This window comes from Cololabis saira, chromosome 2 (assembly GCF_033807715.1).
Source record: "Cololabis saira isolate AMF1-May2022 chromosome 2, fColSai1.1, whole genome shotgun sequence".
In the NCBI taxonomy this organism is placed as follows: domain Eukaryota; kingdom Metazoa; phylum Chordata; class Actinopteri; order Beloniformes; family Belonidae; genus Cololabis; species Cololabis saira.
This window is the reverse complement of record NC_084588.1, coordinates 37,536,425-37,551,588: the sequence shown is the minus strand read 5'-3', so window position 1 is coordinate 37,551,588 and position 15,164 is coordinate 37,536,425. Positions and strand designations below refer to the sequence as shown.

Below are 15,164 nucleotides of genomic sequence, written 5' to 3'. Positions count from 1 at the left end.
CCGTTTTATAAATCATTTTTAAACAGCAAACTGTATTGCCACTAACCTCGCGATAACTGCCCCTTGCCTGGGTGGCAGTTCTCGCGAGTCGACACATAAATTAGTAGTAAGTAAGTAGTTGACAGGTAGTCATTTTAAATTTCTCGTAAATCTGTATTATAATGTAAGATACTGGACCTCAGTTGGCGGAAAATGTCCTGTATTTTTAAATCCAAAACTTGACAGGTATGGTCAACAGTCAAACTTTTTACGAGGATATTCTTGTCAAGCGCCAGGCGGCGTTAAGACTGATTTATGGTTCCGCGTTACACCAACGCACCTACGCCGTAGGCTACGCCGTACCCTACGGCGTAGGGTCTGCGTCGATTTAACGCTGATCCAATAATTCAGGCTTTAAACAGGGGGAGAGTTCTGAGCCTCTCGGCTTTCCGTAGCGGGGCGCTCGCATATGCAGTCGGGGGGCGCGGTCACGTGACACACATGTCAAGAGCCAGCATGGCGGACGTGCATGTGCAGTCTCAAAACAAATCACATCGATTGCTCAGCTAACGCCGTCGCGGGGCCATCGACAGCGCGAGGGAAGCCCGAGGAGACGGCAGGATGGAAGAGGAAAACAAGCTGCAGTTCCCGTCCCTGCCCGCCACCAAGGAGGAGCTGCTGGTGAGACATGTCCACATCCCCGCTAACCTGCTAACCTGCTAGCCTCCCCGCCACTCCCACGGCGGACTACACACCAAATATGATCACTTTTGACTCAGTATTGACATAACACGTTTATAATATCCGAAACGTGCTCTCACTTGAAGGGCTTCATTTTTCAGTGTTTGTATATCGAGTTCAGACCTGGCACCCTCGTAGCATTAGTCACGTATGCACAAAGTAAACTTGAATCCATGTCTCCCCTTTCTGATGACTGACATTCATCACAATGACCCACAGATTCTTATTCATTTTTCTTTTTTTTTATCCCTGTTTCAGGACTGGGCTTACCCCATGAGACGAGACATGCAGGTATGTGACGTTTACCTAGTCATCTTACATCATACCTGTCAAGTTATGGATTAAAAAATACGGGACATTTTCCACCACCAGCCCAACCGAGGTCCAATATCTTACATTTAAAGACAGATTCACGAGAAATCTAAAATAACTACCTGTCAACCACTTAAAAACTACAATTATGTGCTCATAATCTGATAAGTATACCTTTGTTGACACTGAAATACTGTGGACATTCCTATGTTTGTAATTCCTATAATCGAGCCTAAATGAAAACGCAAAAGGGGATTAAAGCACATTTATTTATTTTAAATATTTTCAGTTAATATACACATTAATTGTCATCAAGTGAAACATTTACATTTTCTTAAGTTTTCATTTTCACTCATGTGGCTCTGGCATTCACTGACTGATGACACCGACGCATGTTTCTGTGTCTTGTAGGAGTTTGGGAACAAAAGAGCAGAGAAACGCTTTTTGTGGACAAAGAAAAAACTTGTTGTGTTGTTTAATCCAGTCTCTCGTTACTAACTGACCGTTACCAACGGTAGGGCTGGGCGATATATATCGAGATTTTAATATATATCGATATATTTTCAAACGCAATATGATACGAGACAATATCGTTTATCGATTTAAAAAAAAAATGTTATGATTTTGATATAGCTTATTTTGTGACAAATTGACTTGAATGTTTTATTTGAGATTTGCACAAATGTTTTACTATTTGCACAACTGTCAACCTCAGTGGAAAAGTCTGCCTGTTACTGTCTACATTGTATTACCGTAATTGCACAGTGTATTTTAATGTAATTGTTATGCAGGAAAGGGATATTTGTTTTATTTTATTCAAGAAACATTTTTATTCTATATATGCAGGAGGTTTATTTTTATTTAATTTGTTTTATACATTTTGATATTGTGCAGACCTCTGTTAATAAAGGAACCTGTGTGACATTGGGCACGAGGCTTTGTATTAAAACTGACTGTTTTTTTAAGGGTTTGCCTCAGAAAAAAAATGAAGCTAACAGAGATGCTATGCTATAATGCTTTGGGGGAAACCCCAATTATGGCACAGAAAAAATATCGATATATATCGAGTATCGCCACTCAGCTAGAAAATATTGAGATATGACTTTTGGTCCATATCGCCCAGCCCTAACCAACGGTAACAGAACACCAACAGAAAACACATCGTCATCATTAATAACGGCTAGATTCTTGTGAATTCTAACCTAAACAGTTAAACAGTGTCCTGCTCGTGAGTGGCCACTACAGTCTCCTCTTTAGGAAAGTAAATTCGGTTTCCCATTTTTAGAGATATTTACACCAAGTCTTCTTATCTTCTCTCTCGTTACATCCATCCATCTCTGATTAGTTGTTCCAAGTTTGCTCCTGTTGTCACCACTAACCTCGCGAGAACTGCCACCCAGGCTGCAGCAGGCGGCTGTTCTCACGAAGTTAGTGACAATTCAGTTTGCTGTTTCAAAATTATTATATTATAAAACAGGAAATTTACGGGAAAATACTAATACTGGAGGACAACGGGAAAGAGGGGTAAAATACGGGAGTTTCCCGGCCAAAACGGGAGACTTGACAGGTATGATTTTAGATTCAGATAAAACCAAATTTAATGAACAGCCAAAAAATGCATCTATATGTTAATGTGTGATTATTATGTTATGACGTATTTGAGCTCATCATATTTCAAAGTGTACTGGCTGGGAGACGACAGATCTGAGTCACACCTCTGAAGGACATGTCACGGTCCTGAGATGCTGAGAGCTCATATGAAGCTTCTGTTGCAGATGATAAACTGCTGCTTGCTGTGCTGAAAATGCTCCTCTGCTGGTGTGTGTGTGTTTTTTTCAGGAGATTTTACCAGGGCTGTTTTTAGGTCCCTACTCTTCTGCAATGAAAAGCAAGGTAATTATTTCACTCTTCTTTGAACGCAGAGTCATTGTGACTCAGACTCAGCCCTTATTGTGTTCCTTCTCCCCTTTCTCTATTTGTAGATGCCAATTCTTGAGAGACACGGCATAACACACATTGTGTGTGTCCGCCAAGACATCGAAGCCAATTTTATCAAACCCAATTTCCCTCATACATTTAGGTATCAATACACTAATCTCACTTGAAGCATGTAAAAGTACTGATGCCCTTTGCTGTTGTAAGTGAAAGCGAGTTGTATTTAACTAAGTTTTGTCTTCCAGATATCTTGTGTTAGACATTGCTGACAATCCTGTGGAAAATATAATCCGCTTTTTTCCTATGGTGAGTTCCTAAATGGGCCCATTCTTCTTTTTTAGTATTGTTTTTTTAAACAGATGTATGATATTGATATTACATGTGACATGATATGTTTTTGTTTCTTTTTTTTTGTACAGACTAAAGAATTTATTGATGGCTGCTTAGCAGCAGAAGGTAAGGATTAATGCAGTTCCGGTTTGTTATGCTTACACTGAGTATTTAATCAACAGTCTCTTGTCTGGCTGCTCTAGGAAAGGTACTGGTTCATGGTAACGCAGGGATTTCAAGAAGGTGAGACATGTTTTCATTCTGATATTGTGGAATTTCATGGGGCATGTTTTAGTTTGATTATTGTCTAATATCAGCCCAAGAAATTAAGAGGGGAAAAACAAAAACAGATTTCAGAAATGTTTTGTTAAAGATACACAGTTCATATATATTTACCACTCCTTTTTTTTTTAATGGCAATAAAAGGTAGGGCTCTTGCATAACTGCTGATACACCTTTTGAGGGAAACTGAAATGTCAAGCTAAGAGAAGCGGTTGGGTTGAACGTTGTTGCCATGGTTGCGTTTGTGAGTTATCAGAAGTAAAGGGAAGAAACAAAACAAACTCTTTATTCTATCTGCAGGTGACATTTTCAAAGTTTGCAAATACACTTTTGCTAATTTTGTCAGTTTATTCTGTTTTTTTTTTTTTTTTTAATGTTTTTGTTTTTAGTGCACGTTTTTAACAAGTCAGTTACATCGTTTTCACCCTGGCACTCTTTGGCTCAGTCTGAAGGGGCGTAAGTGCGGCTCAGTTGGGTCGGTGAACACAACAACCTCACTCTGGTGGCACCGGAACGGAGTTATCAGCGAACTCTGGTTTATTATTCGACCCAATCACTTCACTTCACCGTCTTGGGTGATGCTTTGTGCGTTACGTGGGAGCACATAAACAAACAAGGCAGAACAAAGTAACGCCAACCGACATGGACCAACACCCTCCAGCTGCAGTTGTAAAATGGCCAAGCACAGATCCATGTATCACGCTGTTGCCCAAATAAGTTTTCTACTTCTGTCTTCTCAGTGCTGCCTTAGTGATTGCATACCTTATGGAAACATTTGGGATGAAGTACAGGTAACCCCCCCTCATTACTAAGTATTTTTTTCTTTTGTCCTTAATAGAAGACAAGTCTAGATCTTGTACTAAAGAATACTAGTAGTACAGAACGGGCATTATTATTGGAGCATGTTTCTGATCAGGTAAAGTGAGCAAAGCTGATTATCTTGTTAAAATGGGATGTTCTGCTGAGTGAACCTGTCTTGGCGTACACATGGATGTTGCTTTGACATTTACCTCACTATCCAGCTAAATATAGTCAACATTGGAAGTGGATCAAACCATTTCATCAAAGTTGTCTTAAGACAAGAAAGGATATTGTCAAAGTTCTTGCATAATGTGAGTTTTTGATCCACTTCAGATGTCTGCTACTGTATTTTTGCTGGTCAGACACTCTCTTGTTGCTGTGTCAGTTACCCCTTGGTGCAACTTAACTTTCTTTTTAACTTTGATAATTGTCTAAAACAGTTGTTTTGGCTTCCAGTGGTATGTCTGTAGTTTCAGAGGCTGTGGTTCTCTTGCAGGGATGCATTCAGCCACGTCCAGGAGAGGAGGTTTTGCATCAACCCCAACGTGGGCTTCGTGCATCAACTACAGGTGAGAGAAGTGGGGCTAGGAAGGAATGAATGAATGTTGAGCTGTGACGGTCTTATTATGAAGAGGAAAAATAAATAAACAGACGTGTAGTCTGGAGTATTCAGAAAGGTCTCAACACCTTGATTGTTAAAGGTTTGGATGGATCTGTCTCAGTAAGTGCTGCAGCAACACAGATCAGACTTTACTATACCCAAACAGAGAAATGTTAAATGCATTACTGTGACAGTAGTTCACATGAAAGGCCCACAGGTTCGGTGTTGGTGCAGAGTTTAGCATCCCTGCAGATATCTGTATTCTTATATGTGATCTGTGAAAATAACTTTAGAAGACTATTTATGGAAAACATGACTGCAGATCCTGCATGTAAGACTTGCTGTTAACAGCAGTTTATATGTTTTTTATTTTTGGAAACTGTTTTTTTTTTATTCGTTTTTGGTGAGAACAAACAATCACCACAAAAAACACACATTTAGAAATGCTATCATTTAAAAAAATCCTTATTTACTTTTTTTTTCACTACCCAAAGGTTTTTCTGGCCTGTCAATCAGTTTTGGCATCATTGTATATGAGAAGTGTCCAAATGTATTTTTATTTGGATGGATCTTTGTATTTGTTTTTGGATATGTGTATTTATTTAATGCTTTTCCCCAGGAATATGAAGCAATTTATCTTGCCAAATTGACCATCAAAATGATGTCACCCATGCAGTTGGGCAGGTCGTTTTCTCTACAAGCTGGGATGGCAGGTTTGTACTGAATTCATTTCCACCCGTCAACACCTTACGTTTGCAATGCTGCAACAATATAAATACGGTGCTGAATCTTGTTCAGTCTGCGGCTGAGTGGTTTTAAACCACCACTTTGTTAAATTTGCTTCCTCTACGTCATCATTGTGGTAACACACCTGTAGAAAGTCCTTCCTCCCCGTCCTTGAAGCTGAGACCATCAGCATGACCTGCTTGTACATTACTAAGGTTTGTTCTAAAGATTCATACGTCTTTGCTCAGGTGTTATTTCCCACCTTCTTTAAAATAAAGAAACGGGGGGCGGGGGCTGAAAAGTCACTCCCTCTAGCTGGCTGCGTGGTAGCCGTATTCGTGCGAATGGGTTGACTTAAAGTGCTGTGCTTCACTCATTTAGATCATTATAACTTCACAATGAGCATGGATTTCTCCTCAAATATGTGGAATGGTTGTCACCCTGCCCAAATATTAAGATTATGTGGGAAACACTGGACGTCTTCACTGGGAATGAGTTTTGAAAATCCAACACCATGTCGTAGTGTCTTCACTGGGGTTTCCCAGCAACAGTTCATTTTTGACAACATGACAAGTTATTGCTTTTCAGCTGCAGGATGACGGACATTTGTAAATATTGGAAACATCCACACTTTTAAATTGGTTCATTTTCTATGGAATGATGGTGACATCATCCAAGGTGAATGATGCAGTATCAGAGACAATTCATCGAGAAGGCTTATGCTTATTTAGGAGAGAGTTAGTTATTGATGTTGGGTAGTTTGTCTAATACCAGCAGCAGTCAAAGCTCTGAGAGCCATAGAGGAGCCAGTTTTCACCATCTAAAGCTCGTGCTAAAACTAGTGCTGGGTGGTATGACCAAAAAAAAACAAAAATTTCAAAATTATATCAGTTTCACGGTATATCACGGTATTTTTTTTTCATGCACAACCGGGTGTTAACCACATTTTCTAATGATTTGGAAAGGAATTACTGCAGTAAATTGGCTTAGAATGACCTATTTTACTGTCATGAGGAGGAAATATTATAGAAAAACATTAATGTCCACACTAGTATAAATACAGGTTTGCATGGCCTCACAAAATGATGCCGTTTACAATTAGGTGGCAGCACTTATGATTCTAATGAAGTGAGAGAACCAGTCAGACAACACTTAAAGACTTTAAGTGTTGTCTGATTGATCTTTTACAAAATTACAAGGTAGAAAATATTTATTGAACATAAAAAACTGAACCTTTTTTAATTTCCCAGCATTATGTTGTTTTGGTTCCACCTCCTGGTGAATGTTAGGTAAAATTCTTATGTGGTTACTTTTTGGTTGGCCAACGATTTATGTTTGTGGTGCGCAACTGTTACGGGAGCGGCCAGTATATTTCCTTATATTACAACGCCGTTATTAATTGTTCGTTTTTTTTCCCCACTTATTCCACCGAACACCGAAAGTGTTTTTTTGCCATTTTTGGCCGAACAATTACGGTTACCGAACAATCGGTGCATCACTAGTGCTAAACAGTCCCCTCACAAGCAGTGTCCAGCGGCGCGGCGGAACGTTGCGCCGCGCGGCGGAACGTTGCGCCGCGCGGCGGAACGTTGCGCCGCGCGGCGGAACGTTGCGCCGCGCGGCGGAACGTTGCGCCGCGCGGCGGAACGTTGCGCCGCGCGGCGGAACGTTGCGCCGCGCGGCGGAACGTTGCGCCGCGCGGCGGAACGTTGCGCCGCGCGGCGGAACGTTGCGCCGCGCGGCGTTCCCAACGTTGTGTACGCTACTGCACATACTCACCGGTATTACGGTATATGACAAATTCATATCATAAGAAAAATAAACACCGGTATGAACCGGTATACCGCCCAGCACTAGCTCCAACCATCACATTTTGCAGTAAAGAAAAATGTAAATAAATGATTGTCTTGTCTGAAAGTGAGAGCATCTTTAATCCAGCATTCATTCAAGATGCTTTGAAATTTCAGATTGGAGTCCTGCATGGTGAAAATCAACTCCTGTGGTCCCAATTCCGAGTAGCTGCTAGCTCCCAGTCTTAATTATTCCCTTATTCTCCAAACCCAGAGCACACAGGTGGAACTGGCACTGAGCACACACACCAGGATCTTTCCTCATTTAAACCTGTTCTTGAGACAAACGAAGAAAAAAATAGAAATGAATCCCTCTTTAAGCCAATTAAATCTTTGTTTATTCTGGTGATGGCATGTTCCTTGTGTCAACAGTCGGTGGTAAAGGGAGAACTCTCCACATTCTGTTCTTGTTTTCTTCATCTCCTCATTTCTTTTACAGGAAGCCGCAAACGCAGTTTGGAGGATGATGAAGATTTTGGTGCAATGCAGGTCACAACAGCACAAAATGGATGAGCTTTGCTGATATTAGGCTGTGTGGCATAGTGCACTCTTGTTCCTTTTTTTTTTTTTTGTTTTCTTACATTTTTAATGGGATTTAAAAATGTAAATATTGGAACTTTTTCTAATGGGCGGGGAAGCGGGCGGGAGGGGAACCACTCGTGTCTGAGACATGGAGTAAAAGATGGACTTTGGAATTTGTTAACTTTTTTCTTTGTTTTTTTCTCTCTTTTTGTTGAGCTGTATGCACTGACGGGAGATTTTTTGCAGTTTTATAGTATTTAAAGCATTTTGCATTTGCAGCGGGACAGTATTGCAATAATGCACTTTCGATACTTGAATTAGTGTAGATGACCAGAAGGGGCCGTCGGCAAAAGGGAACGTAGTCGAGATGTCACCCAGTGGAAGACACGAGGAGAGGACTAGCTACTGCCTTCATTCAGGAGTAATAGGATCATAAACTAATATCAGGCTTAATGTGGGACAGGAATGGAGGAATTATAACTCACTACTTAATAAACTGTTCTGAGTACTGTTCAACTTTCAACTGTGTCGTCATCATTTACGCTGCACTCGTGAACTTTACTCATCTTTCCAGTTTTCTGTACAAATTGTTTTACAGTAATGATGCAAAGTTGACGGGGGATTTTGCATATAACCATCACGTAGCTTCCACTGGATGAAAATCATTATGTGGAACAAAAATCTGAAAGGAGCTGCTTTGACTTCTGCTTTCCAGCCAGAAGTGAAGCTACAGTACCTCAAATAAAACACAATTTAAGGTACATTTAGCTTGTAGAACACAAACTCCAAGAAACATTGATCATACAATTTATTGGACTAACATTTGAAAAATAATTTACATTAAATATGTTCCCACGGCCTCCAAAATAAAAGCATAATTATAAAACTCAACTACAAATGCTTAAGTTAATTTATAAAAATCATCTTTAACCATTTCCCATTACAAAACATTCACTCCGAAGTTCAGTAGTTGAACTAAATACAAAACTTTAAAAGCCTTATCAAATCCTTACCAGCAACTTGTTCATTGGAAAAGTTAGAACAGTCTTCATCTTTCCGGTCTCATTGCAGTCACAACTTAATCAGTTGTCCAGCAACATGCCTTGAAACGGAGCACTTTGTACCGATCAGACAGATTAGAAAAGTGAAACCCAGACTTAAGTTTATAGTAGTGTTACAAAAAAAAAAGCAGTTGCGTCTTTCTTTCTTCTTCCGGGTTTCAGGAACCTGTAATATAAATCCTGAAATCTTCTAGCAGTGAATTTAACTAGTTTTTTTATTATTTAGGTTGTAATATTAACTAGATGTGGTACCATTTTCACATCATACAGTTGTATTTACTTACAGTAGTGTCGTAAACATGTTGTCTTTTCTCTGTCATCACAGAGCAATGAAAATGTTGCAAAATAAAACATTAAATTAAAGGCCAGCCCTTTATGATGTGTGAGGATGATGGCAGACGTACACGGTGGTGAGGTAGCCACGGTTACTAAAAGGGCGGATTATTGCGTTTAAATGGAGCTTCAATTACATATGTTTACTCAAGTGCTCTGGAATCAGGATGTGTGTTCAGGGATGACTCAGCTCCTTCACGACAGCAAACTTCCTCAGGGAGCTCTCCGAATGCTTAAGAGCTTAAGACGGTAGTTGCAAGTGCTGATGTCAAATGTATAAATGGTCTTTGCCCCGAAAAAGAAAATAAAAGGTGGCTGGGGGGGCGGGGGGTGAAGCTGCAGTCCTCAGTCGAAGAATCGGCATTGCATGTAAGTGTCACCTGACGCACCGTAACCGAACTTTTGGTAGAAAGCCACATTTTTGGGTGCACATTCCAGAGTGATTTTATAGCAATTCAGCTTTTTGCTGAGAAGAGTGAGCGTTGAAACTAGCCTAAAAGGGAAAAAGGAGAGGACAAGAAGAGTTTGACAAAAAAAAGATCAAATCACAATATTTCCAAAATGTGTGTCTTGTCAGGGTAATTTACACACTAGTTGGGATTTGCTTGTCACAAACACAACATTTGAGTCTACTCACAGTTTCCCCAGCTGCTTCCCTCTGCACACGTCACTGACAACGACCTCCTCCACCCTGCCCCTCTGCACACAAACCCAAACAGCAGGTCCACGTTTGACTCATTTATACTTCATATATGATCCAAACTTATGGTGATGAACTGAGTAAATGATTATTAGCCTTCTTATAACCATTAATGAGTCACTTTTTTAGTTGGACTGCTGATAAGGTCAAATGTAGAGCCAGAAAACCTGTAGCTAATGTTAAATATAAACTACTTGCTGAGTGGAATATACCTTAGCACAAGAGTGAATGAACTTGTGTTCAGTGATTAGTGTGGCCGTGGCAATGATCTGTCCCAGATTTGTGTCCTCCACCACGATGACGTAGTAGTCTCCTGTTGCCTTCATGTGCTCAAAATTCTCTGAAATAAACAGAAGATGTGTTTTAAGTCAGTCATTTTAGCTTTGACCATTTGTTGGTTTGGTGCCTGTGATTTGCTGCGTTGCAGGTTATTCAAGCTGTTCTCAAGGATACTCTCAGCACCAACATCTGCTCGGTAGAGGGTTGTTTTGTCCTCGTTACACCATAGTGTGTTTTGTCTGAGTTTTCTGGGGCCCAGCACAAGTTTAATCACTTGTTAGATGGCCTTTATGTAACCTTTGTATATATGGATCCATTCATATTAGGTATTCAATTGTATTGTAATTCATCACATTATTTTTCCCGTGCAGATGTTACAGATTCAGACTCTTAACATTTATAAAAACTGTGGCAAGATACAGATAGTAAAAAAGTAGAAATATATTAAGATTTACATCATAGTAAAATCCATTCAGAAATGTTAATGGAAACATTCTATAGATGTCTGACTACAGTTGTTTAAAACATCCTGAAGGACAGAGAGTCCTGAGCTAGATTGTGGCGGACTGTTAAATAGATTTTCATCAATATTCTGGTCAGGATTTGTAGAGCACGTCTGAAACTGGGGAACTAAGATGCAACAGGGTAAGGCGAGCAAAAGCTGCCCCGAACCTGCGATGAGGCTTTTAGCCCTCCGCCTTCATACAGAGGCATCTTTGTTGAACGCCAGAACCAGCAGAAGAACTGGATTATTGTTGTGAAGAGTAAAGTTGTCACCACCGGAGTCTGGTTTATAAACTCAGTGGATTAAAGAATTCATGACATTTATAAAGCACTTTGAGTGGTCAAAAAGACGAGAAAAGTACAATATAAATGCAGTCTGTTCACTGATATATAAGTGAATCCACTAGAGGAGTTTTACACTATGGATTAATTTTTGAGGAGCCAGGACCCAATAGGGGTTAAGGGGCTGCACACCTAATGCAGAATCACTGTCAACACTTGCCTCATTTTTTCAACTGGTAGTTTTAATAACTTTCAGCAGAGTCAGCTAGCTGGCATTAAGAGATTTGCCACAGCAAGATTGACACGTTCGGCCAGCCGCCATCCTCGCAGCTGGACATGCTCACCATTAAAGGGAAAGATACAGAACTTAATTAATATTGTGCCAACTTAGATCAATGCTAGAAGGGGAACAAAGTATATAAATGCAGTGTGCTTTTTTTCTTTTTTAAACTTCACATCCGAGCAGTTTAGTGACATTTAAACCACTCTGCACCCTTTTCCTCTGGAAGTGCAGTTCATTGAAGCTGGTCTGAGATCTGTCAGAGACTGTAGGTGTGTCCACCGAGGACTTTGATTAGGTTGTTGAGAACAAAACCATTTTTTATTACATCAAAACCTAATCTTTACAACTTGGGAATTGTTTAGGTTGGGTGCATGATGACGTACTATCATGTGCCAATTTCAAGATGTATTTCCGCTTTGCTCTGATTATTCAAGTATATAAAGGGTTAATATGAATATAATCACAATCAGAATTTCTTAAGCTTTCAGAAGAGTTAAGAATGGCTTACTGGCAAACTGCTCTGGAGTGACATCTCCTGTCTGGGTGAGTTGAGATAAAACTTTGAAGAATCCTGAAGCACAAAAACAAAGTAAAATTACTGGATTTCAGTCTCCATCTCAGTTTTAAAGTCACTTTTAGGTACAAAGATTCCCTTAATAAACAGCTACCACTTCACAAAGCTGTCTCACCTCTATTGAAATCTGCTGTACACAGCGGCCTGAGGAGAAGGCCGTCTCCTGGAGAGGACGGTGAGATGGGGGGGGAGAAGGTGACGGTGTTGCTACTCCAGTCCAACTCCTGAAGCAGGGAGGGCTCAAAAAGTGGAGTCTCGTCCAGCAGCATTCCAAAATCTTGTACTTGGAAATACACACACACCTACAAAAACCACAAAGAGAGGCGGATGCAATGATGCACACCCAGAAGTATGATGGGAAAAAAACTAAAACGACTTGACACATATTAAACATATTAACAAAGGAAGCCTAGATAGGAAGTAAGTTTACACAGAGATATCCTATAACAACTTTAACTTCACTTGGTAAAATGTTGTCAGTATTTGGTGGATGACAAACCCATTGGAACCGACATTACACAGACACACCCTAAAACAAATTAAAATACACCCTGGGATACAGCATGACGTCTGTTACCCCGTCTAGAGCATTCACTTTTCTGTTTTTTCTTCCAGGATGGAGCTAAACTCATATCAGGATGTGTATAATGTGAAGGTCCATCCCATACAGAATAAGTTCCCAGAGAAAACCCTGGAGCTCCTGAACGCGTCTGAAAGCTCGTTGTCATGGCAGCCGGAGAACCTGACTTTCCTCTTTGCTGTCATTTCCTGAGATAGTACTGAATTGACTTTCTGCTTCCCATGAATGAAACTATATTCCCCCTAGTAGACCGTGTTTCATAAACTAAACTCCTCACGTTGAGATTAAAAACAGATGTGAGTAGCTACTGCCATGGCTGGCCAGGTCACTGGTAAAATTACAATATTTATAAATACATCTACACGAGGACACTTAAGAATTGTGTTAGGAATTTACTTTACACTGAATACTATATATACATATATATCAACACCCGCACAAGATTAGCCATGTATTAATTGCTTATTGCTTACCAATGAAATCCAGAAAGGGCAGACTGTCCCCTGGAAAAGCCTCCCAGACAGCGTGTAGTGAGAGCGGCAGCTGTGACTGGTCGGGTTACATGTTTAGGCAGAAGTGTGTGTCGGTGTCGTGGGCATCGTTTCAGTCCAACTTCCGCCCCCGACTCTGCGTGGTGACGTGGCACGTCCTGCTGGCGCAGCCCTCTGACGTCACAACATGGCAAGGCAAAGCCAGAGCAAAGATACTGAGCAGAGGATAAAACAAATATTAAAGGGGACATATTATGGAAAAACACGTTTTTTCTTGTTTTAACATATATAAAGTGGTCTCCCCTCAGCCTGCCAACTCAGAGAAGGAGGAAAGCAACCAGATTCTGCAGTGTCTGTACAGCCGCCCGGATGAGCCATCCAGTCTGATGTGGCTTCTAAGAGCCGTTCAGATTCTGCTCCCTTTCGTCAAAGATACTCTATACAGAAGATAGCGCATTACCGTTACTGCCAATGGTATGAAATGGTATACACTTCCTGTCTCCTAAGTGGGCGTGGTCGCCCCTCTCCCCACATCGTTTTGGAACATACAACAATAGATACAGTCAAAGATACTCTACATTTATTTATTGAACGTCTCTGATACAGTACAACTTTAATATTTGCGCCTTATTTTGCCGCGCGGTTTTTTTTAATCTGCTACCTTTTATCTGCCGCCTTCTATCTACTCTGCTTTATCTGATATCAACCCAGTACAAGATCATCGGATCAGTCTAATATTCTTTTTTTTCCCTTCCAAAAAGACTTCAATAATAACAATAACAGTATTATTAAGCAAAGAAGCAAGTTTTATTTTAGTTTTAAACTTCATTTTATCCGATGGGAAAACGACTTTGGCAGTTCTGCAGTGACCGGCGACTCTGAGGAGAGCTATGTATTATTATTATATTATATTATATTATTAGCTATGAGAGCCAAAGCTCGCGAGAGTGCGTTGCTCAGACAGAGACAGGTCTCAAACAAAGTTAATTTTCTCCTAATCTGTCGGTCTGAAAATTTCCATTTTGGTGTCAGAATGTTCAGAAGGTTTGTGGCTTTTGAAAAATGGGTCCCATATTTACTTAGGTTACTATGGGGCGAAGGAATTGGTAATAATCTGTGCTCACGTTCACTTTTCCCATAGGACTCAATAGACTCAGGACCTGCTTCCTGTCTCCTAAAGGGGCGGGGCAGTGGGGAAACCCACGTGACACAGATACAGGAAACACAACCGTAGTGGGCTGTCTCGTTTATTGAACGTCTCTGCTTTCGTTACGTAACCAAAATGCAAACCACGCCCACAACTATAAAACCGTGTAACTGCATGCGACCGTTCGACTATCGCGTCGCACTGCGTGACATCGGACGCTCTCTGTCCATCTCCCTCCAGCCAGCTGCCACTTTATTGAGGTTTTTGTAGTGAAGTGAGGAGGTATCATAGGTATAACTTCTCATTTCAACTAACTGGATCAGCCGTTCCTCATCCGTGACCGTTTCCTACAGTGCTTTCAACCACCTTTCAATGCAAGCGACAGTGTAACTCCGCCGGCCGGAGCTTCCGCCATTTTTTTGTAGCGGTGTATCGCGTCATTCAGGCAGCCAATCAGCACAGTGCCTCATTATCATAGCCTCCCCGCCCACTCAGAATCCAGCATATATGAGGTTAGAGAATGAGAAGATAAAGACATGGCTCAGAGGCTGAATTTCTAGCTTGTTTTTAAGACATTCAAGGCCTGTTTAAAATAGGTATTAGATGCCATAATAGGTCCCCTTTAACTGGAAGAAGGTCTAGCTCTCACCCAACCTGGTGACAAACAAAGTTAAAGAAATTTCATTTAAGTTAATTCATAAATTATATCCTACAAATGATCACATTGTAAAAAGATTTTTTTTAAAAATCAATTCAAAATGTACTTTTTGTTCTGTAAATTCGGAAACAATGACTCACTTATTTTGGCTGTGCCCCATTGTTCAAACTTACCGTGTGATATGTGTAATTTT

The 15,164-nt window shown here is 40.5% G+C and overlaps 2 protein-coding genes across 2 annotated transcripts; one reads left to right on the top strand and one right to left on the bottom strand.

Moving 5' to 3' along the window:
* Positions 1–448: 448 nt before the first annotated feature.
* Positions 449–8,605, top strand: styx (serine/threonine/tyrosine interacting protein). The gene is made up of 11 exons (XM_061744987.1): positions 449–660; positions 979–1,011; positions 2,872–2,925; positions 3,015–3,112; positions 3,213–3,273; positions 3,387–3,423; positions 3,501–3,540; positions 4,320–4,370; positions 4,877–4,949; positions 5,601–5,694; positions 7,997–8,605. The coding sequence occupies exons 1-11, from the start codon at positions 601–603 to the stop codon at positions 8,068–8,070; spliced, it is 675 nt and encodes a 224-aa protein (XP_061600971.1). The 5' UTR covers positions 449–600; the 3' UTR covers positions 8,071–8,605.
* A 269-nt stretch (positions 8,606–8,874) lies between these two features.
* On the bottom strand, positions 8,875–13,291 carry gnpnat1 (glucosamine-phosphate N-acetyltransferase 1). Its single transcript, XM_061744999.1, has 6 exons — positions 13,149–13,291; positions 12,211–12,397; positions 12,030–12,092; positions 10,386–10,513; positions 10,111–10,172; positions 8,875–9,966 (listed from the first exon to the last, which is right to left on the bottom strand). The coding sequence occupies exons 2-6, from the start codon at positions 12,362–12,364 to the stop codon at positions 9,819–9,821; spliced, it is 555 nt and encodes a 184-aa protein (XP_061600983.1). The 5' UTR covers positions 12,365–12,397; positions 13,149–13,291; the 3' UTR covers positions 8,875–9,818.
* Between the last annotated feature and the right edge of the window lie 1,873 nt (positions 13,292–15,164).

Excerpts from the sequence above, each read along its gene's own strand:
- styx (XM_061744987.1), top strand. The coding sequence starts at position 601 with ATGGAAGAGGAAAACAAGCTGCAGTTCCCGTCCCTGCCCGCCACCAAG. Across the intron at positions 3,113-3,212 it reads AATTTCCCTCATACATTTAG|ATATCTTGTGTTAGACATTG; the intron begins GTATCAATACAC and ends TTTGTCTTCCAG. Across the intron at positions 4,950-5,600 it reads GCTTCGTGCATCAACTACAG|GAATATGAAGCAATTTATCT; the intron begins GTGAGAGAAGTG and ends GCTTTTCCCCAG.
- gnpnat1 (XM_061744999.1), bottom strand. The coding sequence starts at position 12,364 with ATGCTGCTGGACGAGACTCCACTTTTTGAGCCCTCCCTGCTTCAGGAG. Across the intron at positions 10,173-10,385 it reads TCATTCACTCTTGTGCTAAG|AGGGGCAGGGTGGAGGAGGT; the intron begins GTATATTCCACT and ends GTTTGTGTGCAG. Across the intron at positions 9,967-10,110 it reads GGGAAGCAGCTGGGGAAACT|GCTAGTTTCAACGCTCACTC; the intron begins GTGAGTAGACTC and ends TTTCCCTTTTAG.